Source organism: Apis laboriosa, unplaced genomic scaffold, assembly GCF_014066325.1.
Source record: "Apis laboriosa isolate Shangri-la unplaced genomic scaffold, ASM1406632v1 scaffold152_cov153, whole genome shotgun sequence".
Classification (NCBI taxonomy): Eukaryota; Metazoa; Arthropoda; class Insecta; order Hymenoptera; family Apidae; genus Apis; species Apis laboriosa.
The window spans coordinates 285,501-308,916 of record NW_025221902.1 but is presented as its reverse complement, the minus strand read 5'-3'; the positions used below and the strand labels follow the sequence as shown (position 1 = coordinate 308,916).

Here is a 23,416-nt window from a genome sequence, read left to right as displayed (position 1 = left end):
TTTGGTATTATGCAATTCATATTTGCCGCGCAAGATTTCACACTGCGGAATCACAAAACTCTGAATTTCTATTTTTGACATCATGAAAAATTTCGTTCAATGGACATGCTGCTTAAAGTGCGCTTCTGCTTTATCTTCAAAGCGAGGTGTGGTTAATTGGAGCGGATGAGCATTAAATTTGAGCTGTAATTAAGATATATTTCTTTTAAATAAAGATAAAAGCAAAAACTAATAAGAACGAAAAATACACGATGCTTGGTCGTCTTCCTGCATGTGTGATCGATGTGGGTACGGGGTAAGAAATTAAAAAAATTATATTTGACTAGAATAGATAGATTAAAATGTGATTTAATGACACATGTCATTTTACAAGTGAAATAAATATCTAAATAATATGAATCAATTTAAAATTATTTATTTTTATTCTGTTTTTTCTTAATATTCAAATAAATGTTAATAATTTAAATTTGTTTATTATATATATATATATTTAAAAAATAATAAAATTATGTTAGTAAATATTTCAAATAAACTTTTAAACTGAATAACTAAATAAATAGTAGTAATACATTAATAGTAAAATTATTATAGACATCTTTATTATTTGTTTTATTAAAAAAATTCCTTATGATTATTTGTGAGTTTACAGATATACAAAGCTAGGCTTTGCAGGCAATAAAGAACCTCAACTTATAATTCCATCTGCAATTGCTATTAAAGAAACTGCAAAAGTTGGAGATAACAATGCTAGAAGAGTTACTAAAGGAGTTGAAGATCTGGATGCTTATATTGGAGATGAAGCTTTTGAAGCTACTGGCTACTCTGTAAAAGTATGTTACATATTATAAATTAATATTTTCATTGAAACATATAATGTTTTTTAAATAATTCTATAATTTATATTCAATTTTATTCAGTATCCAGTTAGACATGGATTAGTAGAAGACTGGGATTTAATGGAAAAATTCCTGCAGCAATGTATTTTTAAATATCTAAGAGCAGAACCTGAAGATCATTATTTTTTACTTACGGAACCACCATTAAACACTCCTGAAAATCGTGAATATACTGCAGAAATAATGTTCGAGTCATTTAATGTACCAGGTCTTTATATTGCTGTACAAGCAGTATTAGCATTAGCTGCTTCTTGGACAGCTAAAACAATAGAGGATAGAACATTGACAGGTGTGGTTGTTGATAGTGGAGATGGAGTTACACATGTAATACCAGTGGTATGTTTAAAAAAAGAGAAATATGAAATATATATAAATATAGTGTAAATATGTGAAATATAAATTCACATATAAATATATAACAAAAATACACAAAAAAATATTTTGTAATTAACCAATTTATTCTATTGCTCAGGCAGAAGGTTTTGTTATAGGAAGTTGTATAAAACATATTCCTATTGCTGGTCGCGATATTACATATTTTATTCAAAGTTTATTACGAGAACGTGAAATTGGAATACCACCTGAACAATCATTAGAAACAGCTAAGGCAATAAAAGAAAAATATTGTTACATATGTCCTGATATTTCAAAAGAATTTGCTAAGTATGATAGTGATCCTACTAAAATAAAAAAATATGAAGGTGTGAACAGTATTACAAAACAACCATTTGTAGTGGATGTTGGATATGAAAGGTTTCTAGGACCAGAAATATTCTTCCATCCTGAAGTATATTTATTTAAATTTAAGTGTATAATAAAATAAAAAAAGAAGCATAATCATATTTCTAATTTTATTATCTCTTTTTTATTTTTTAGTTTTCTAATCCAGATTTCACGACACCATTAAGTGAAATTGTAGATGATGTAATTCAAAATTGTCCAATAGATGTTAGAAGACCATTATATAGCAATATTGTATTATCAGGTGGTTCTACAATGTTCAAAGATTTTGGTAGACGATTGCAACGTGATATAAAACGAATTGTTGATGCACGGCTCAAACTTAGTGAAACATTAAGTGGAAGTCTTATTACGGTATATATTTTATATATTTTAATAAAAAAAAAAGTAATATCAATATTTATGTTTCATTTTATTTTAGCCAAAGCCTATAGATGTCCATGTTATATCACACCACAAACAACGTTGGGCAGTATGGTATGGTGGTGCTTTATTGGCTAGTGATCCAGAATTTTATACAGTCTGTCATACTAAAAAAGCTTATCAAGAATATGGTCCCGGAATTTGTCGCTATAATCCCGTATTTCACAGTATGGTGTAAAATAAATAAGAATACAAATGACGTTATTATGGACCAATGGTCTCTGAATTTTAAATATTTTGTTAATAAGTTGATCGATTTCTACTTTTTTTATCTTTGATGATATATTTTCTTATATAGTATTTCTATCATAATTATTATTACTAATTGTAATAAAATTACTGAAATACGCCAATATCACACTAGTAAACGCACACAAAAAAGAAGTTTTATGCTCATCAATTATTATATTGATATATGCCAATATTCATATGTCATAAAAATACAGAAAATTATTTAAAAAAATAAAGGTCACACTGCATTAGAAGCAATGATTAAGAATAGTCGATAAAATTATAATACAAAATGATTGTATAGATTTGTATATAAAATAAGTCTATTTGAAAATAATAATTCTTTTTTAATGAATCATATTTATGAAATGTATATTTTACATTGTTCTATATAATACATTTAAGATACTAATAAAAAAAAAAACTATAATTCAAAAATAACATTTTAATACAAATATTGAAACAATATAGTTTATTTATTAGTTATAGTATATGTATGTGGGTATGTATATATATATATATATGTATATATTATAAATTACATATATACATATATATATACATACATATATACACATATATATATTATTTTATGTATCTACAATTTTTCACAATTTGAGTTGATAATTGCACCAAAAACTTCAAAAAATTATAATAAGAAGTACAAGATGATACAAACAATGAATGTGTACAACTTCATATCACACATGAATATACGTATATAATCAGGGTATATAAAGTTTCATGTACATATAATAAATTATTATGTAATCACAATAATGATGATAATGGTAGTGATAATAGTAAGAATAATAATAAAAAAAAGAATTATAATTTTATAATTTTCATTAAACATTAGATATATTACCTGGCATAAAATATACATTATTTTCATAAAAATAGTAATTGTTTTAAAAATATTTATACACCTGATTTCATTTTAGTTCGTTTAATAAACAAAGTATTCTGAACTTTGAATTGTTATTTTATGATGTAATCAGTAATCAATAGTAGTAATTAATTAACATTATGTTTGTTCGTTGTTATCATAGCTAAAAAATTTCACATACAAATATTATGTTATATATATAATAATTGTTTATTTATTAATTTTACATTATTGCTGCTATTATTATTATTACTATTATTATTATTATATACTCACAGTAAATTTAATCCTTCCAGAGCATTTGCAACATCTCCACTAATATCTTCAAACAAGGATGAAAAAAAGAGAGACAAAAGATTAGAATTAGTTCTAGTTGTGCTTGTATTTGTAGTAGGTCGTTTGTAAATATCAATACTATCCACTGGTGGTAAAGGATCATGTGAAAGAACAGAACCATCATTTTGTACCTAAAATTTCATGAGATTTCATTTTAGTATAATATAGATAAAAAGATTTGGAAAGTACAATATAAAAGTTTTTGTACCTCTTGCACGTTTACAGTAATATCTTTTATATCAGACAATATAATATGTCGTAAAATATTTCTTGGTAGTTTTCCTTGGTAACGTTTGCTTCGCTTTATTTCACAATACTTTACATAATCATCTTTTGAATCAACGCGATTTAGTACAATATGTACATTTTCACATAACCATGGTAAAAGATCTGTTTCTTTCCACAGACGAAAGTTACGTACAACATATAAATTTTGTAATTTTTCTAATGCTGGTGAAGTTGAAGTTACTGCCTTAGTATTAAAGAAATTATGAGTTTGTACCTATAAAACATTTTTTACTTAATAATTTTTCAATTTTATATAAAAATTTATTAAAAACTTTTTAATTAGTATATATAATATATATCAAATTACCATTTTATCAGATTGTATACTACATTTTTCTAGTAATGGTATTAATACACCCGGAAACATTATTAAAGCATTTTGTAAAAGTTCATTAGCAGAAGATGTATTGCCTAAATGAAAATGAGCTAAAGCTAAACTGAATGCTATATTTGGCAATTGAGTTAAATTTCTTGTATTATCCCAAAGATTGCAAAATTCAATAAACCATTCATATTCTTTTGCTCTTAAAGCATAGAAATCAAGGGAAAGAATCACAGCTAATGGGTCACCTTCTGGATCAAGTGATAAAAGTAATTTACAAAATTCCAAACTTGTTCTGAAATGTGAATAAGTTTGAAAAAAATTTAAAAAAGCATTAAAATTTTATTTCTTACCTGTAACATGCACGACCACCAACAAAATTAAGATGTTTAAATAAAGTTATAAATAAAGCACGATTTTGTTGTTTTTTATAGTCTAATCTGCAAAGGGCAGTTGTAAAGTTAAACAGCGGATGAAAAGCACATTCTAAACAATATAAAGCTCTTTCTGTAAATTCTGCAGCCATTGCTAAATCTTCGTTGAGTTTACAAAGTTCAGCTAATTGTAATAATGCATCAACATGATAAGAATGTGCATTGATTATACTCTAAAAGAAAATATCAAATTTCAATTCTTTTATATATTATTTTTTGATATTTAAATTAATACATTTAAAATAATATAAATTAAGTTTAAATATAACATACAACAATATTTTCAGGATTCAAACTTTCAACTGCTTCCAAAAATTTTAACTGAATTTGTCTATATGATGGACTGTGATCATATATAAAATATTGAATATTATTGGTAGACGATATAGTATGATCCAAAGACATTGAAAGCCCAGATTTATTAATTGGTGGCCAATTATCTCTAGCAGAAACTAACCAAGTTTTTTTCAAATGACCTAATCGACCTCTATTTCTCCTATTACTGTTAAAATTAACAAGATCTAATTATATTATTTATTTTATCTATAATAACATAACAAACTTTTTAATAATAGAAACATACTTTTGTTCAGCTTGTACTGTTTTACTACCAAAAATTCTTTTAAGTTCATTATATGGATTTAAATGTTTATGTTGTACTAATAAAATATCTTCTTTAGATTTTTGTTCAATCCATTGTAAATTATCTATGTTTTGAAAGCTACAACTTGGAAGTGGTTCCCCAAGTAATTTATTTACTTCTCTTACTGTTCTTTCAATTTCATCTACATCCTTTTCTTTAGATTCAATTTGAGCTTTAGAACTTTCAAATTTCTTTCGTTTCTTCTTTTTTTTCTTACGTTTAACTTCATTGATACAATTTTTATCTATCATTTGTTCATTTTCTTCTTCATTTTCTTCCTCACTAATTTCAGAATTTTGATTCAACTAAAAAAAAAAAAAATAAATTTATTAATATTAAATAATGTATTAAAATGTATATTCAGAAGATTCAAAAAAAAATTTGAACATTAACATTATTAAAACATTAAGTAATTATGCAAACAAATGAAAAGTTATTTATTAATTAAAGCACTTTGAACACATACCACATCAAACAAGTTGAATGTCTTAGATTTAACATTGCCAATTATTGAATTGTCTATCTCATTCTCATTTTCACTATTCTTTTCGGATAATATATCGCTTCCATATACTTTTTTCATATACCGTGTAGACATTCTGAATGAATTTAATTTTTAATCTAAAAGTAGATAAATCGATTGAAAAATAGTTTGGAAAATTACAATTTTTGTAAATCTTAAAAATTAAATACACCACGATTATTAATTTCCTTCATTTACCACAAATTCCTGATAAAATCAAAATCTCTCTTCACTTGTCAATTTTCTTCAAATATACAAGTGCAATTACTGTAAATGTATGGAACTATTCATTACTATTGATATAACTTATATGCATCATGTTACTTACATGTATCGTAGTTCACTACAATCATCAATCAAGTTCTGCCAACATTTGTATAATTTTAAAAGTTGCTAAATCGTCAAATGCGAAAGGCGAAAGTTAAAAATGACATATTCTTAGTTATTTGATATTGATTTTCATTAACATATCCATGTATTATTTGTTGAAAATGTTTTTATTATTATGAAATTTTTTATCAAATGGAAGAATAAAAAGTACTTTACTGTTCTATCATTTGACATTACATTCATTTAACTTTCTAGCAATATGTTATCTACCAGAAGGTGACGCCACAAAAAAGCACAAATACCATACGTTTTCTGTGTTTTATTATTTTATTCGATTAATTTATTATATTACCAAAATGAATTTAAAAAACGTTAAAAATAGACTAAAAGATGAAACATTAGATCTTAGCTTGTGCGACCTGAAAGAAGTGCCTGTTCGAGAAATCGTATGTTTAAAAATTTATATTTGATTTAATTTGACACATGTTCAATTTTTGAAGTAATTTTATTTAATTTGATTTAAAATATCAATATCGCATATTAAATATATTTTTGTATTGTTTTACACTATAAAATTATAATATTATATTTATGATATATATATCATATTATTATATTAATATTATATTTATTATAAATATATATAAATTCAAATATTAAATATTTATATTATATTATATTTTTCAGGCAACTATCAAAAAAGCAACAATTTTGGATTTATCAAATAATCTCTTAACATTTTTACCTGTAAGTTTTTACAAATTTATTATTTTTATTTAATAAATGAAATATACATATATTTTTTATTATAAATAATTACTTTCAGAATACTTTCGTTGATCTTAAACAAATAGTTAAATTGGATCTTAGTAAAAATATGTTGACAGAAATCCCTGAAAATTTTGGAGAATTGAGACAACTGAAACATTTGGATCTTTATGCAAATCAAGTAAATTAAAAATAACATATTAAATATTTTTAAAGTAAATTTAAATTATAAATAATAGAAAAATGATTTTACAGATAAGCAGATTACCACTTAGTTTAAGTGAATTAAAAAATTTAAGATGGTTAGACTTAAAAGAAAATCCTTTAACTCTTGCTGTAGCTAGTGTTGCTGGTCCCTGTAGTAATTTGAGTGAATGTCAAGCTTGTGCTCGCAATATTGTTTCTTACTTATCATATGTTAAAGTTACTATTGAGGAAGAAAAATTACGAAGATTAAATGCTACTATTACAGGTAAATTTTAAAAATAAAATATATAAATCTATAAATAGTTTTTATATAATGTACATTATATTGATATTTTAACTTATAGTAGATACAGAAACAGACACCATATCAACAAAAAAGGGAGGAAAAAGAAAAAAAAAGAAACTGGAAAAAAATAATAAACAAAATTTAGATAAGAATGGGTTTAACCTTTTAAGTAAAGTAAAACAAATAGATGAAAATAAAATAGAACCTCCAAAATTGACACTCAGTAATCAAATTAATAAAGAACATGGATTTAAAGGTAATATATTCAAAATAATCTGCAAATGTAAATAATTGTAATCTTAATTAATTGATATTTCAGAAAATGTATATCAATTTTTTGGGTCCATGATCTTATGGTTTTTTCTTTTGGGTTTAATATTTACACTAATGATTATGATTCTTCCATTTTATTCAAAACAATCAGAATTGTTTATAAATTATATAGAAACTAACACAGGTATACCTTTAAAAGAATTTCAAAAATATAGTACTAATGTACTCTATTCTCTTAAAAAAATCGTAATTAATATTTGCGATAATTTATATTTTATCTATGAAACAAATTTTAAAACCGATATTCCAATGAAATAATACGCATTTTAAATATTATGAAAAAAATTAAGATTCTTAAGTATATAAATTTCAATGATCAAATTTATTGAACGTAATAATTTTATAAGATATAGATGTAAAATATAATTAATGAATAAAATTTATTATCGTTGATACTTCTAAAGCCAATGAGGAACCGAATGTCTTCGTATTATGTTGTATTAAAATCACATATGCGAATCAAAAAATGTTATTTATTTTGAAAAATAAAAGATTAATACAGATATATTAAAATGTATCATACTTCTTTGGTCTGTAAATATTTAGTTATATATTATTTTGAATCGTGCAGATATGCATTTCTTTTAAAATATTAAACATTATTTGTAATATTTGTTTTATTTAATAACATTGATGATGTTGATTTAGCAGATGTTTTGCCAAGAGAGTTTTCCATTCTACTAATCAATTTTTGAAAGGTATTCATTCGCAATGAAGTGTGTTGTTCGCCACAGTCGTCCGATGAATCTTCCAATTCGGTTAAAACTCGTCCGTTTATTTCAACCGTTGAATCAATTATTTTTGATTTTTTTCCGCCCACAAATCTATTCCACGATTTCTTTTCTGGGCTGCTTTGCGATCTTATTATATTTTCATGATCTCTGTTATTTAAGACTTCTTTTTGTCGTGCTGTAAAGTCTGCGAGAATAGCGATATCATCATATAGATCGTCTACTTGTTGATTAATGGGAAGAGACTTAGGATAACATAACTCGGATCGCGGAGGTGGTATCTTATAATGTTCGTTATCCACAAGTGATGATCCTTGCGAATAATTTATGTTTTCGCAAAGAACAGGTCGATTAATATTCGTGCGAACAAAATCCGGAGAGAGATTCTTTGTAGTTTGCTGAAAATTCATTTGTCATACGTTTAAAAATAATTCTATAAAAAAAAAAATACTGTTTTAAGTACTGTGCAAAAAAATTAAAATATAATAAAAATTAAATGAAAAAATTAAGAAATACATAGTTCATACTTGAGGTAATTTATAATTTTTAGATTTGTCTCGATATGCAACATCATCATAAAATTGATCCGTATCGATTACATCGTTGATTATCGGTGGTTTTGCATAAATTGGCCTAGGTGGAGGTGGACAAGTATACTCAGATTGTTGTTCTTCGACACGAATTGTTTCTTGCTGAATATTCATCAGATCAGATATATCATCATAGTAAGTGGGTAATTCTTGATTATTTACAGACGGCGATAGCTGCGGTGAAGTTTTACATTTAGTTTTTTTTTCATTTTTTCTTGGAAAATCCTTTTTGCTTCTCATTCTATTCAAAAATGATTTTTTTTGTGGTGATTTTGATGGTTCATCTGTTTTATTCGTTGTTTGAGCCTTGATCGATTTTGTATTCAAAACTATATTCTGTATACAAAAGAAGTATGCAAAATAAAATATCAAGCGTAGACGATTTATTTAATAAAAAAAGGAAAAAAGAAAAAAAGTAAAAATAGGTAAGGAAAATTCAAAAGGAAAAAAAATGAGAAATATGAATGAAACATGGTCACACAATACAATCACCTCAACATTGTCGTAAGATACAAATTTGTTTTGTTCATCTATAACTTTATTATCTTCAGGCATGGTGTTGGCAGTATCATCATATGTTAATTCATTTCGTGAGGCAATTGATTTTCTCTTAGTCTCTTTCTTCTTTCGTTTATCATCAAATTTATGTCCGCTTTTTATGCTCGCACGAACATCATCATACGTTGTGGATTTTTTGTTCGATTGTTCATCATTTATTTTAATTTGAGATTGAAAAGTATCACCAACATTTCCATATTGTGTTGTATCTCTAATTTCTTCGATTTTATGATAAATATCATCCTCTTCTTCATCAGGAAATTCATAAGACGAATTTCGAACAGATATAGTCAATAATTTTCGGGGGATTCGAGCAGGTAATGGAGGAGGAGATGCTGAATGAAGACGAGAAGTAGTGATAGTATCAGAAATATTGGAAAATTGAGGAAGGGAAGAATCACTGGATACGTGGAAAGTATCCTTTATAGAAGAATCGTTTGCTTCTTTTTCTGTTTCCTTATTGGCAACAAGCGGAATGTTTGAAGATTTATCAGGAGGCTCATTGACGCCTAGCGAACTTACATCTTGATAGCGTTCTTCTTTGCAATTCAAGTCTTCTTGAATTGAATCATTTGATTGTTTGATAATACAATTTGAGACAATATTGTCTATTTCTCTTGTCGATTCTTTGGACTCTATCTTTTTTTCACCTCCTAATTCACAAATTTTTGTTATCCATTGTTCCATATCTTTCGGACTTTTGGCAGAAAACTGAAATAATATAAAATTGTTTTAAATTTAAATTGTTCTGAATGAAACTTGAATTTTATTTTAAATATTATTTTTTTTCTTTTTCTTCCTTTCTATATATATATATATAGAGCGTATATTATATCAAAGATTTTTTACTACCTGAAAAGTTCTGCAACCAGGACGGAAAATTTCAAAAGTAGATTCGCTTCGACGTTGATCTCGAGGAATTGCATTTGGAGCAGCTCGAGCCATATAACCATGAATTGGTAAAATCGTACATGGACGATTGTCTCGATCGCTTCCATAAATTAACAAATGTAATCCAACTAAACCTATTTATATTTGCAAAGAAATAAAATTTTTTTAGACATATAATTTTATAAATAAATATATGTCAAGATATATAAAAATGTATCGATCGTATCAATTTTAAAAATCGAATTCTAACTTACCGACCCAACACGATCGATACTGTTCGAATACAAATAATTTTTTTCCTTCTTTTCTATAAAGGAGACCACATAATTGACATTTACTTTTCGTTTCTGTCGCTGAAAAATTCGCGTACATGTTCACCAGTATATGTTCAATTTCTTCTTCTTTAGTTTGACGATTATTGATCGTTTCATGAATTGCAATTGTAGTATTATTCGTCGATTCCATTCCTTGAAATGCCTCATAATAATCTTGTTGCTGCTGCTGTTTCTGAGGGTGTTCCTCTGCTCCTACGTATTCTTGCAATTCGGTTTCTGTTTTTAATGTTACCATTAGACCTTTTGATCCAGCTGCGTTCATATTCAAATATGGTTCCGGGGAAGCCGATCTTCCTATCCTCTCTATCACGAACATCGTTAATGTGTCTTTCGAACGTATTAACAGATTATCCCGAATATTCTCCAATCTAGTTGGAAGTTTGACTTCGCCAAGAAATTCCAAAAATTGCACTACATCTATAATAAAAACATTAGATCGATGTAATAATATAATTAAAATAAATGTAAAATAGGAAGCAAAAAGTAATAAATATAATTATAATATATACATATATATTTTATAAAAATATTTATATATTTTATAAAAAAAAAAAAAACGAATAGTATTGTAATTTACCTCGAAGTATAGCAGTGAGCTCGGCGTTAAGTCCCATCGTAACTTGTTTTCTGTTCAATTTATTAATTTTTCGAATATTATTATTATACTTATAAAGTATAGTTATTCGTTTAGCAATAGTTTTGAACCGAATTTAACGATATAATGCAACAGACTCTCCTACTGAAATTTACCCGGAAATGTGATTAAAGGAGATAGTGTAAAGAAATGAGAATGAAAATGTGCGAGAAGTCTACGTCACATCTAATTGATTTTATTTTCATTATCAATATTCAAGCTTAAAATCTTGCAAGTTTAAAATCAATTTGATTCGAAGCGAATTCGATGAACACCTCCCTTTTCCTTTTAAGCGATCCGTGACGTCTTTTCTCTCGTCATTGAACAAATCGATATTGTTCAATGACGTTTCTAATGACGATTTAATCTGATATTCGAATGGAATATAAATAATTAATAAATTTCGTCGATTCACGATTATCGTACGATGAATCCGTTAATCGAATGCATATCTCACCTGTAAAATATTTGCAGTATATTCTTGTATTTCAAGTTGTTCCAAACTGTATCGCATCGATAAACAAACAATATAGCATATTTAATTTTACTTCATTTCTCGCGACAAACATTGCGGCGCATTATTTTCGAAAGTTTTCTCTTCACTTGTTATTTTAAACAATTACTTTTTTTTCTTAAACGAAATATTTTTAAAAAATATCTTTCTAACAGAAATCGTACAATTGTTTCTTAATATTTAACTCGTTAAAATTCAACGAGCTGAACTGCACGTGGGAGCAACTGAAGGCGGCTCCCGCAAAGACTGTCTCGCTGTCGCTAGTCACTGGAATCTGTCTTTACTTCTCTCTCTCTCCTCTCTCTCGTTCTCTGTCTCTCTCTTCATTTCTTTTTCTCTCTCTTTTAGTCCCCTCCTTCCTTTATTACTTTAGTACTGTCTTATACTACAACAATGTTCCTATGAATCATTGACTCACTCTCCTCAATCGTTCTTTTTTGCTTTAATAATCTTTTGTCTTCGTCGCAGTCATAATATCTTCTTACTCTTCCTTCAGACTCTCTCCTTTTCTCGATCGCAACGCAGCGCGATATGATTTAATTGATCATTCCAATTGTCGGAGCAAGAAAACGAGCAAGAAACAAACATAGCCATTCGCATAACACAGACTCTACAGTCGTATTTCTATCTTTATTTATGAATTTCATAAATTTTTTTTTATTCAATATCTAATTTAACGTTTGGGTTTGTCCGATCGAATCTTTGATATATTTTCAAATATCAAAGATATTTAATAAAATATATAATGTTTCGATTAAATACTAGTTTATTTTAATTAAGTATTCAATCATTAAAGAGATATCAAAAACACCTAAACTCAAAAACTCAAAAAATTACAATTGGCATTCGATATAAAGAGATTGAATATCTACATATACAAATATTTAAAACAATATGTAAACGAAAAGATTTAGTTCTAGTTTTCTCAATAAGTTTACCAATTCTCCCAAGGTGCTTTACCACGTACTTTTTCCAATGGTTTTGAGTAAAGATATTTTCCAACGTCTGTTATGTCTGGTGCTGGATCGTTTTTAGCTATTTCTAATTCTTCGTCTACGATTTTATATGTACTTTTTGTAATTTCCTAGAAAGGATTGAAATTAAAAATACAGATAGATTTGAGAATAAAGCTTTCGCGAGTTTTTTTTTTTTTTTTTTTTTTTGAGAGTGAAAGTTAGAAAGTTTCGGATATATTCAACGTGTGTCTAAGATATTGTTAAAAATATTCTCAAAATGTATTCATAAGAAAAACAATGAAGATTAAGAGAAAAGGTAAAAATGGAAGAAATGTTTTAGAAGAGAAGAGAGAGGAAATAATGCTCAATTTTACTTCAATTTCTGCTTGAGTNGTTTTTTTTTTTTTTTTTTTTTTTTTTTNGAGAGTGAAAGTTAGAAAGTTTCGGATATATTCAACGTGTGTCTAAGATATTGTTAAAAATATTCTCAAAATGTATTCATAAGAAAAACAATGAAGATTAAGAGAAAAGGTAAAAATGGAAGAAATGTTTTAGAAGAGAAGAGAGAGGAAATAATGCTCAATTTTACTTCAATTTCTGCTTGAGTTTTCAGACCATTATCAATTATCTGTTTGGTCAACCAATTAATAGGATCTTGTTTAGCTTGTACCAATTTCACTTCTTCTCTGGTACGATAAGAGGTACCAGGATCGCTCATACTATGTCCATAGTATCGATATGTGACCATTTCGAGAATAATAGGACCTTTCCGTAGAGCGTAATCTTTCGCGAATTTCGCAGCTTCGTGAACATCTAATACTTTCATTCCATCTACCTGAAATAAAAAATAAATGAGAAAAGAAAAAAAGAAGATTTATCCAATTGTTACAAGTGATCTCGATGTATGAATTTTTTTTCCTCTTTTTTATTGTCTCACCTGTATACCTGGAATCAGATCCCCTCGCGTGTAATAATCAGTATTCGCCGAATGCCTATATGTTGCCGTTCCCATACTGTATTTATTATTCTCGCATACATATACCACCGGGAGACTCCACAATTTTGCCAAATTATATGCTTCGAAGGTTTGACCCTGATCCGCAGCACCATCTCCATAGATTACCCAAGCAATACCGCCTGTACTATTATATTTCTGAGCAAATGCTAATCCAGTACCGATCGGTAGCTATCACAATCAAAAAACCAATATATTTTGAATTATAAATGATAACTATTCTTCTTAAATTAAAATCGCCTAGTATTTTTTATTTTTATTTTTTCAAGATATATTAAAATAATTTAGAATCTATTTGTCCTTTAACTTTCAAATAAATCTTATTACATAGAACCAGATCTAATTTATCTCTCCTAACGATCTCGCAAAGAAAATGAAAAAAATTTTATGTTATATTTTTCAAAATATTAAATAGAAAATTTTAATTAACCTAGAGAGTCAGAAACTATTATAGTAATTCGAGTTTTAAAACGAGAATTTGTATAAAAAAAAAATCATTGTTATTCATATTTTTTATTAATACAATCTCTCTCTGCGTTTTGAAATTTATTTCTAATTTGATGTTTTTATAAACTTATTATAACGTTTAGTATAATTATTTTATAATGAATATCATCAATAATATCGGCATCGATCATAACTATGATGTGTTGATTTTCTAATTTTTAAGGGAGATAGAGAAAGAGAAAAAAAGATTCGATTCGAGCTATTTTATACCTGACCACCAACAATTCCTTCGCCTCCATAAAATTTATCTCCGTATATATGCATGGAACCACCTTTTCCTTTTGAAGTTCCAGTTTTTCGACCCATTAATTCCGCAAAAATGTCTCGTGCTGGTATGCCAAATATCACTGCAAAACCATGACACCGATAAGACGTGATCAAAGTATCCTTATCCGATATCACCGACTTCATACCAGTGGCTATTGCTTCCTGTACAAATACATTTCTTTTTCCTTCTTTCTTTTTCATTCTCTTTTTTTCGTCTCATTCTTATTGTTAGATTTTTTTTTGTTTCTATCGTATTTATGACGATATCCGATTAATTCGATTAATCATAAAATTTACCTGACCAATATATAAATGAAGGAAACCATAGATGAAACGCAATCTGTACATTTCTGCCGCTTTGCTTTCTATTCGTCTGATATAGTGCATCGCTTTCAATGCGGAAAGAATGTCATCTTCGTTCATCGTGGCTTTGTCCGGTGGTCCTTTATCCAAACGATACAATTTAAATGCCTAAGTGATATAAGAAAAATTAAAGTTTTTTAATATATAATTTTTAATCTTAAATATTTGTAGTTAACATAGATTGTTAAAATAGGAAATTTCATTTTTAAATTTCTTTGAAACAAGTTTTTATTTTTTGTATTGAAAAAATGTTTTAAATATTTTTACGTAACGATAATTTATTCTAATTTAATTGATGACTTTTATATACAGTTCAGAATTTTTTTTAAATTTTTACAAAGCTTAGAAAAATAAAATCAGGTCTGAAAATAAAATTCTAAAATTATTTACCCCATTTAAAAAATAGATTGTCCATATAGAATTAAAATAAGGAGGATTAATAAGTTTTTATGTAATTCTTTTTTAATTATTTATGAATATAGAGATATAGAGGATATAGAACTTATTCAGATAATATTATTATTATAAATATAATATAAAGCAGAATGCGCATTTATATTTTACCGCATCTACTGTTAGTGCTTTGGTTTGTCCTTTATGAAGAAAGAAAGGATGTCGTCTATGTAATAAAGTTGGAAGTAATTTTAATAAATACATTTTAAACTTATTTCAAAATTATCGTATTTGTCGTTTGATTATCATTTCTCAAGTTCAACATCGATAATTTCCTATCTTCATACAATTCAAGCAATTTGAACATTTGAACATCAAAATTAAAATTATTATATGATCATAAATATCGTTTTTTGATCGAAGATTCTCATTTTAATTTAATTTTTTTTATAGATAAGATCTTTTTTATTATTCAGTCTCAGCAGCATTCATTCGATTCTATAAAAATTTTTCTGTTTTTCAATTCTCCTTCATTCTTTATTGAAGATAAATTTAATAAAATAAAATTTTCCTTAATTTTTTATGTCTACTAAATATATAATATAAATAAAAAAAAGCTGATCATAAATATATTTGTCTTAATAATTCAGATGTAAATATATTTTCAAAAATTATTTACTTTTCCAAAAATTCCTTTCTTTCCTTTCTTTTTTTTTTTTTACATACTTTTCTCTATCTATTTGGGAACTTTGTAATTTTATTTTTGACTCTGTGACTCTCTAATTCTGCTTAGACTTTGATTTACAAAATACATATCGAGATAGTTTTGCTAGCTTCTATTTGAAAAAAATTAAATTTTTTAAATATACAAATAAATAGTAATTTAAAAAAAATCCAGAAAATAAGAAGAATGAAGTAAACAATTTACAAATTTCTTTTTAGAATAAACTCATATTATACATATATTATATATGTATAACATACAATATAGATTATTTATTTTATTTTATTATCTTTCATTACAATTTTTTTCAAATATTACTTTTTTGTGCAATATTTTATTTTTAATTTTATTCTTTGAAATATTCTTGATTGTAAAATTTCGATTGTCCTAAATTATATCAACAAACGGATCGAACACATGAGATCCAATAGGATGTAAAAGGCGAGACGGTTTGCTCGATGTCCAATATCGATGACCCATTTTTGATCGTGTTTGCTTTTTCATTTCCTCACACTCCTCAATATTAATTGTATCCTCTAGCGGAATAAGACGTACAGCTCTAGCAAGAATCGGTGATCTCAATATCGTACTCGATGGAGTGGTATGATTCCATTCTTGACTATATATATGCACACATATATTTTTAATTTTTTAATTTTAAGTCATAAAGATCATAATGATAGAAAATAAAGCATATTTCTGAAAAATATCAATAGTCGATCAAGTTAAAATTTTATTTGCATGATAAATTCGAAACATGAAATCTCAACAATTTTTGCATTCAGAAGATACAGATCCAAAATTCAGAATTAATAAAGTCATAATCGATGTATTACGAAAATAACATACATATCTAATATTATATAAATAAATATTACACAGATAATATAGATATCTAATTAAATTCGAAGTTAATTCTCTTTTTTGATTTTTTTTTAAATTATTGAGATAAATTTATTATTGCAATAAACTTATTTATTTTTTCAATCATTATAATAATTGCCAATTGTGTATATTGTTATATTAATTGTGTATGTTATATTAATTTAATAATCAATTTAATAGTTAAGTCTAACTTTGATCGGCCAGATAAAATAAATTATTTATAAAAAAAATAAGGAAAGAATTTTATATAAAATATAATTAATATATAATTACCGTTGTAGAGATTCGATGCTAAGCAAATTGGTCAATATAGACGAAGATTTATCGTGTTTCGGTATGTCATGTGAAGTAGATGCATTACTTTCAGATCGCGCCGAAAATATTTTACGTATCCCTTGTAATTCCTGTTTTTAATAAAAATTTCAAAAACATACTTTGGGATTAAATTAACTTGTTAATATTTATTTAATTATTTAATTATTTACCTTATGTCGCGATGAAGTAACGTATAAAGGTTTATGAGATACATTTCTTTTTTCTTTTCGCCATGCTTTAAAATTGAACTTGAAATTTTCAAATATGTAATATTAATTAAACAATAATGAAATTAAGTTATTATATCATACAAAAATAAATGATAAATACATAAAAACAAAAATAATATTAAAAAAAATTTAATAAATTTTTTCTCTAAGTCTAATAAAATAAAATTAAATTTATTAAAAAAATTTCAATTCTCGTTTTGGAAAAAAGTATTGTTGAAAAAATCATTTAATAACATTAGTTGTATTCATTCAACAACAGAAATTGTTTTTTTTTTTTTTTTTTCTTTCCTATACCTGACATTCATTTCCTTCGCTCCAATTGGAGCAATGTTTATGTCGTGGACAAATTTGATTTTCTTGTCCGGTTTTTGATAATGAGGAATACGTATGCGCCATTATTCGTTCCATTTCCACCTTTAAAAAGGAAAAGTAGAAATATCTAACTATATTTAAATACAATTAAGTTTATTATAAAATATAAAATAGTATGTATTGTAAAAATTATAAATATTTATTCAATGAATAATTTTATTAAAAAAATATATATATAAATAGAATTTCATAATTGGAATAATTAATAACCTTGATACGTTTTGCACGTTTTCGTGTGCTTGATTGCGAGGTTTGCACTGCTCGGTTTAAGTTTATTTCTTGTTTCGATTGTTGTTGCGCTTTTGAAATACCGAATAGATCTTTCGATTCTGCCACTTTGATCATGAACAGCGAGTCAAATTGCATCATTTCTTTTCGTTTTATTATAGCAAGAAAACATCCTGGATCTAGCATGTGGCTAACATTTTGTCCGTAAATGTCATCAATATTGCCTACTTCGAAGAGATCGGTATCTGGAATCTTATAATTATAACAATTTTCTTAGTAAATTTAAACAAAATCGTAAATAAATTGCATATATTATTGTATCTTACAATAATATTTGAGGTATCGAGATATTATCATTTTTTTGCGATTCTTTGTCCATTTTTGCCAATTTTGACATTTCTTTTTGAGCTTTTTTCTTTGATAAAAAAATAAGAAAAAATAAAGATAATAAACTTACCGGATATTCACGAAAGTATTTTTCCTTGGCCATCTGATTAACGCATTCTACCACTTCCCGAACCATTTGCGTTGTTTCCGATGGTAAAATTGTGTGTACTTCGTATATGAGAAATTGTACATTCGGCCTAGTCAAAGCATACTTCAAAGTGGACATTTGATCGGATAAGAAACTATGCCACTGTTCCTGATTCTTGTAATATTTATTGTTATTATTGTCATTATTATGAACATTGTGAATGTAATTATTCGTCAATGATTCAAGAAGATCTACATCTCCTCCTCGTGCTACTGCAAGATCGACGATATCTCGGACACCCGTATAAGTACACGTTGGAACTGCCAGCACTACAGTTGCTCTCTCTGATTCGATCGTCGAAAGATGAGACACATATCTAAATGTAATTCATTCATTTCTTAGAAATTTCATTTAATCAAAAATATTAAATCTACTAATCAATGTCTCTAATATTTATTGTCCTCCTTAGTGAAAATATTTTATTTAACATTTTTTTTATTTTTCAAGATACATTGAAATAATTTATGTTCTATGCATCTTCTAACTTTTAAAATGAGAGGATTTAGAAATATTAAAATGTGTTATTAAAACAAAAATATTATTTCTAAAAAAAATGATTATGAAATAAAAAAAGCATTATTTTAAACTTTTTTTTTTACTCTAGATATTTATCTCAAAACTATCAAATATATATTTAAGTGAATAATTCACCTACGCTATTTTAATTTAATTTTTAAGAAATTTCTAATAGATAAATAGATGGATAGATTAGGTAGATAAATAGATAGATAGATAGATAAGTAAATAGATGGATAAGTAAAACCCCCATATCCGCAGTTTCAAGTATCTATGATCATAATTCAAAAAAATTAAATAAAAATCATCAAAAATAGTAAAAATATGATATCACATTGTTTACATTATTTACTTCATTTCATCATATAAATTGTGCCAATACTCTACATTCATTGATTAACATAGTTTTATCGTTTTATCATTTTCAATATTTATATATCGTGCATTATTCTTCATTATTCCTTATTTCATACACGTGTAATATGCATACATATATCGTTCTATATTATCCGTATCTTCAGCTATCCGCGAAAGAACTTTTGACACCCATTCCTGAGAATACATGGGTCTTACTATGAAATGAATAGATAGATACTTTTCGGAAAAAACGCGACATTGTTGCAATGTGACATCGAGATCTTTTAGGTAGCTTTCGTACTCGCAACGACGATCACCAGCTCCGAAGACCAAAAGTTTACCAGCGTATTCAATATCGGCCAATAGCCCGGCCAGATATCCGGTATGTCGAGGTGCTAGTGAATGAGTTAAAATCACCGGGCCATAGAATCTACAGTTACGGATTACCTGTGCCAATGTTGCCGCACCCAAGCACAATGATCTCTCCTATTCGTTTGAATGAATCTTTGTTAATTTATATAATCTTCCATTTTTTATATAATCTTGCTCATGTTCCTCAGCTACCTACTAAAAATATAAAACGATGATTACAAACGAGCTTGGAAACAGCCAGCATTTCCCGTTTGATCTCGTGCAAATAAATTATTTTCGGGCAAATAGGATCGAATGCAAACTCATTTTCTTCAAGTTCTATAGATTCTTTTTTTGTTTCACAATATTTTAACTTCAGTTCCGACATTTCTTTTAGAAATTCTTCCTTGTTGACAAATTTCATGGTGTTTATCCATCCAGAAGCGACAGTAGTTTGTACGCCCCAAGTGACACCTTCGATGTCGCGCAAATGACTCGGTAGCAATTCATCTTCCAGATTTTAAATATAATATCAGTAATAATATGTATGTATATATATATATATATATTATTGTTTTAAAGCTAAATACTTTATTTCTATCAAATTTCTATATCGCGTCGAAGAAAAAATATTCACCAAGTTTGAGGGCAGAACCGCGAATACGTAGCCGCGAAATACTTGCGGCAAGATGGATTTTCATCCCCGAAAGAGCGTTGTCGATATCCGTCAATCCAGCAGCCTAACAAATACAATTTCAAGATGTTCGAATTTCCAAAACGCGAACCACGTACGCGCGCGCACAAGAGAAAAAGAAAGAAAGTGAGAGAAAGAAAAGAATGCATTTATTTATAACTATTAATAAAAACGGGAAAAAATGAGAAAAAGAAAAAGAAAAAATAATATGTAATAATTAAATAAAAGAAAAGAAGAAAAAAAAATATCATAAATTTTACCTTAAAAATATTTTCACGTTCTTCAAAGGTTGTGTTATTAAATCGTGGTTTTGAAAATTTTCTTCCTTGCATGTCATATAGTAGCAACCAAACGATCTTTTCTTCATTTTTGATCGCCCTGTTACGTTGCCAAAAACCTGCATCTTCCAAAGCTCGAATGAATATCTTTTTATCTAAATAAGATGAAAATAAATATAACAAAAATTCATAATCGATCTTAACACATGAATATTCATCGACTTACATCTAAAAACATCATAAACAAGCCCGAATACACGACGCATCTCAGCCTCATCTGAATATACTGGAGGTGGCTGAGCTTTTCGAAGAACCTTCGCCGCCAATAAAATATCGTTAAGGCGCCAACCTGGTTCGATGCACATTTCTATCATTGAACCATCGACGATCGTCGATGATTTTCCTTTCAATCCTTCCTGTTGGCTAGGCTTAGCCTTAAAACTATATCCGTATCTCTTTGGCTCCCATTCCCACTCATTTTTCTTACGTTTCACTTCTAACTTTGTTTCAGTTTCCAATCTAGTTTCGTTGACCCTTCGATTTCATTACTAGTTATAGATCATTCCTCTCGTTATTGTTATGAATTCATGATCGATGAAAAGATGTAATCTTACTTACTTTTCCATTGTTTATTTTCGTTTATCGTCCAACAAATGAAACGTGCATATCGATGTTAAATACAAACCGATTAATTTGTTAATTACGTTTTAACTTTCATCACACGGAATAATCATGATCGTGACGAAATTATAATTAGAGAAAAAAGAATTAATATGAGTGCATATTTTAAAATTAAATCGACAAAATATGAGAAAAGGTCAGTCAGTGTATTGGATAAATTCAAGTTGGAAAAAATAAAATAGCAACGTTCATATTGTTATCATGATGAAACGAAGCTTAAACGCATGAAATTATTAAAAAATTAATAAACAATTGCTAATTTATAATTAAAAACTTAATCGATGATTGATTAATCTGCATGCATCTTCGGTGAATTTTTCAGATTAAAAAATCATTCATTTAGAATTTTATAAATAAATTATTACCTGTTTTTTATAAAAATGGTATCAGATTCTCTTTGTAATTCAACCAGTTGATAATAGACTCGATAACGCCAATCTTCATTGCTTGGTAAAATCAAATCTTCCAAGTTTTTATTTAATTCATTGTCATGAAGTTGACTATTGCTTCGTCTCCAATTTGCCAATAAAATGCGAAAGATTTTGGCGCATTCTTCAAACATTGTTCCTTGATAAACAGATATATTCAAGTTTGTTACAATTTTCAAATATCCAGTTAAATATTCTTCTAGCTTCGTGTTATCATCTTATTATTCTTCATACTAAAGAAATCTCTCATTTTTATTGACGAAGTTCTTTTTTTTTAACGATATTAGGAAAAATTGAATTGAGTACAAAAAAAAAGCGATTGTATTCAATTATTACCATTGATCGACAGTCATTTGAATTGAAATTCAATTTTAAATAGAAATGATAAATTCAGTAATTATATATATGAAATAAATCATGAAATATATAAAAAAATTAGATATAAATCATAAAATATAAATATTAAAATATTTATATTTTTATATTAATTTAATATTTTAATTATATAATATTTATTATATTAATTATTTAAATTATAAATAAATATTATTTAAATTATTTATTATATTAATATTTTAATTATATTAATTAAAATATTGTAAAAAATATATTTTTATAAATCTTAACATGAAATTATTGTGCATCATCTTGTAATTATTAATTATCATTAACAGTTTCGGTTGATTTATAATTTCGAATATCTTATATCAAAGATTATTTAAAATATTATTAAAAAAACATTGCATTTATAATTCAATGACATCTATCATTAGTTAATTGTATGACAATTGATGATATTCGATGATCAAATCCATGATCATTTCCTTTTTAAGTAGTTAGATTAAGTTTGATAATAATTGATGATAGTGGTCGGTGGGTAATTCAAGAAATAATTTTCGAACAGAAATCGAAAAATATATAAAATAATGTAATTCATTGAAAAATATTGAAGAACACACTAAAGGTAACAATAATAATAATAGTAATACCATTTGACTTACCGAAAGATGTAAAAATATGAATTAAAAAAAGAATAGGAAACGTAGTAGAATCACAGTACAGTGATAATGGTGGTATACACGTTGAATATCTTGGAAGAGAAAAGCAAAGTAGATTGCGAGCATAAGAACATACTGCAATGTCGCGTGTTTCGGTAATATTTTCCTCAATATCACGTCTATCAGTTTACGCGAATATAAATGGATATAAACGAAAATCACAATTCGCATAAGCCAATCACGATAAATTTTGCTTTCTCGGCAATTCTCAGTTTGCTTCGTATCTCTTTCGTGCATCATTCAATTTACTTCTTACATTCTTTATATATATATATATACTTATAATATATGTATGTATATTTAACTCAATATAAACTGGAACATCGCATAATGTATCGCATAATATAAAACGATAAATAT

General features: G+C 26.7%; 6 protein-coding genes across 13 annotated transcripts; 2 read left to right on the top strand and 4 right to left on the bottom strand.

Annotated features, from left to right (window-relative positions):
* The first annotated feature begins 120 nt into the window (after nt 1–120).
* Nucleotides 121–2,271, top strand: LOC122710759 (actin-related protein 3). 2 transcript variants are annotated; one of them, XM_043928809.1, is made up of 6 exons: nt 121–295; nt 650–830; nt 918–1,232; nt 1,369–1,683; nt 1,773–1,991; nt 2,059–2,271. In XM_043928809.1, exons 1-6 carry the CDS (start codon nt 252–254, stop codon nt 2,236–2,238), a joined length of 1,254 nt encoding a protein of 417 aa, XP_043784744.1. In that variant the 5' UTR covers nt 121–251; the 3' UTR covers nt 2,239–2,271. The 2 variants fall into 2 exon arrangements, with proteins under 2 accessions (XP_043784744.1, XP_043784745.1); XM_043928810.1 differs by having other exon boundaries at nt 134–295; nt 673–830.
* Nucleotides 2,272–2,829: 558 nt separating this feature from the next.
* Nucleotides 2,830–6,185, bottom strand: LOC122710780 (transcription factor 25). 4 transcript variants are annotated; one of them, XM_043928868.1, is made up of 9 exons: nt 6,055–6,185; nt 5,670–5,824; nt 5,144–5,508; nt 4,834–5,062; nt 4,480–4,733; nt 4,112–4,421; nt 3,725–4,018; nt 3,457–3,647; nt 2,830–3,343 (listed from the first exon to the last, which is right to left on the bottom strand). In XM_043928868.1, the coding sequence occupies exons 2-9, from the start codon at nt 5,799–5,801 to the stop codon at nt 3,319–3,321; spliced, it is 1,800 nt and encodes a 599-aa protein (XP_043784803.1). In that variant the 5' UTR covers nt 5,802–5,824; nt 6,055–6,185; the 3' UTR covers nt 2,830–3,318. The 4 variants fall into 4 exon arrangements, with proteins under 4 accessions (XP_043784803.1, XP_043784802.1, XP_043784805.1 ...); XM_043928867.1 differs by lacking the exon at nt 6,055–6,185 and adding an exon at nt 5,925–6,015; XM_043928870.1 differs by lacking the exon at nt 6,055–6,185 and adding an exon at nt 5,902–5,966.
* A 181-nt stretch (nt 6,186–6,366) lies between these two features.
* On the top strand, nt 6,367–8,155 carry LOC122710781 (leucine-rich repeat-containing protein 59). 2 transcript variants are annotated; one of them, XM_043928872.1, is made up of 6 exons: nt 6,367–6,502; nt 6,744–6,803; nt 6,883–7,005; nt 7,080–7,296; nt 7,379–7,573; nt 7,637–8,155. In XM_043928872.1, the coding sequence occupies exons 1-6, from the start codon at nt 6,413–6,415 to the stop codon at nt 7,906–7,908; spliced, it is 957 nt and encodes a 318-aa protein (XP_043784807.1). In that variant the 5' UTR covers nt 6,367–6,412; the 3' UTR covers nt 7,909–8,155. The 2 variants fall into 2 exon arrangements, with proteins under 2 accessions (XP_043784807.1, XP_043784806.1); XM_043928871.1 differs by having other exon boundaries at nt 7,376–7,573.
* Nucleotides 8,156–8,232: 77 nt separating this feature from the next.
* LOC122710779 lies at nt 8,233–12,576 on the bottom strand. Of its 3 annotated transcripts, none has more exons than XM_043928863.1 (7): nt 11,847–12,576; nt 11,333–11,494; nt 10,675–11,172; nt 10,382–10,554; nt 9,464–10,240; nt 8,909–9,307; nt 8,233–8,779 (listed from the first exon to the last, which is right to left on the bottom strand). In XM_043928863.1, exons 2-7 carry the CDS (start codon nt 11,367–11,369, stop codon nt 8,243–8,245), a joined length of 2,421 nt encoding a protein of 806 aa, XP_043784798.1. In that variant the 5' UTR covers nt 11,370–11,494; nt 11,847–12,576; the 3' UTR covers nt 8,233–8,242. The 3 variants fall into 3 exon arrangements, with proteins under 3 accessions (XP_043784798.1, XP_043784799.1, XP_043784800.1); XM_043928864.1 differs by having other exon boundaries at nt 11,333–11,491; XM_043928865.1 differs by having other exon boundaries at nt 11,333–11,382.
* Nucleotides 12,577–12,837: 261 nt separating this feature from the next.
* Nucleotides 12,838–15,193, bottom strand: LOC122710782 (pyruvate dehydrogenase E1 component subunit alpha, mitochondrial-like). The gene is made up of 5 exons (XM_043928873.1): nt 14,946–15,193; nt 14,592–14,810; nt 13,797–14,045; nt 13,449–13,694; nt 12,838–12,987 (listed from the first exon to the last, which is right to left on the bottom strand). The coding sequence occupies exons 1-5, from the start codon at nt 15,069–15,071 to the stop codon at nt 12,838–12,840; spliced, it is 990 nt and encodes a 329-aa protein (XP_043784808.1). The 5' UTR covers nt 15,072–15,193.
* A 1,317-nt stretch (nt 15,194–16,510) lies between these two features.
* LOC122710796 lies at nt 16,511–23,097 on the bottom strand. Its single transcript, XM_043928909.1, has 13 exons — nt 23,000–23,097; nt 21,936–22,137; nt 21,116–21,423; nt 20,872–21,044; nt 20,555–20,657; nt 20,135–20,427; nt 19,805–20,052; nt 18,616–19,009; nt 18,141–18,410; nt 17,853–17,972; nt 17,499–17,576; nt 17,287–17,417; nt 16,511–16,747 (listed from the first exon to the last, which is right to left on the bottom strand). The coding sequence occupies exons 2-13, from the start codon at nt 22,130–22,132 to the stop codon at nt 16,516–16,518; spliced, it is 2,547 nt and encodes an 848-aa protein (XP_043784844.1). The 5' UTR covers nt 22,133–22,137; nt 23,000–23,097; the 3' UTR covers nt 16,511–16,515.
* Nucleotides 23,098–23,416: the final 319 nt, after the last annotated feature.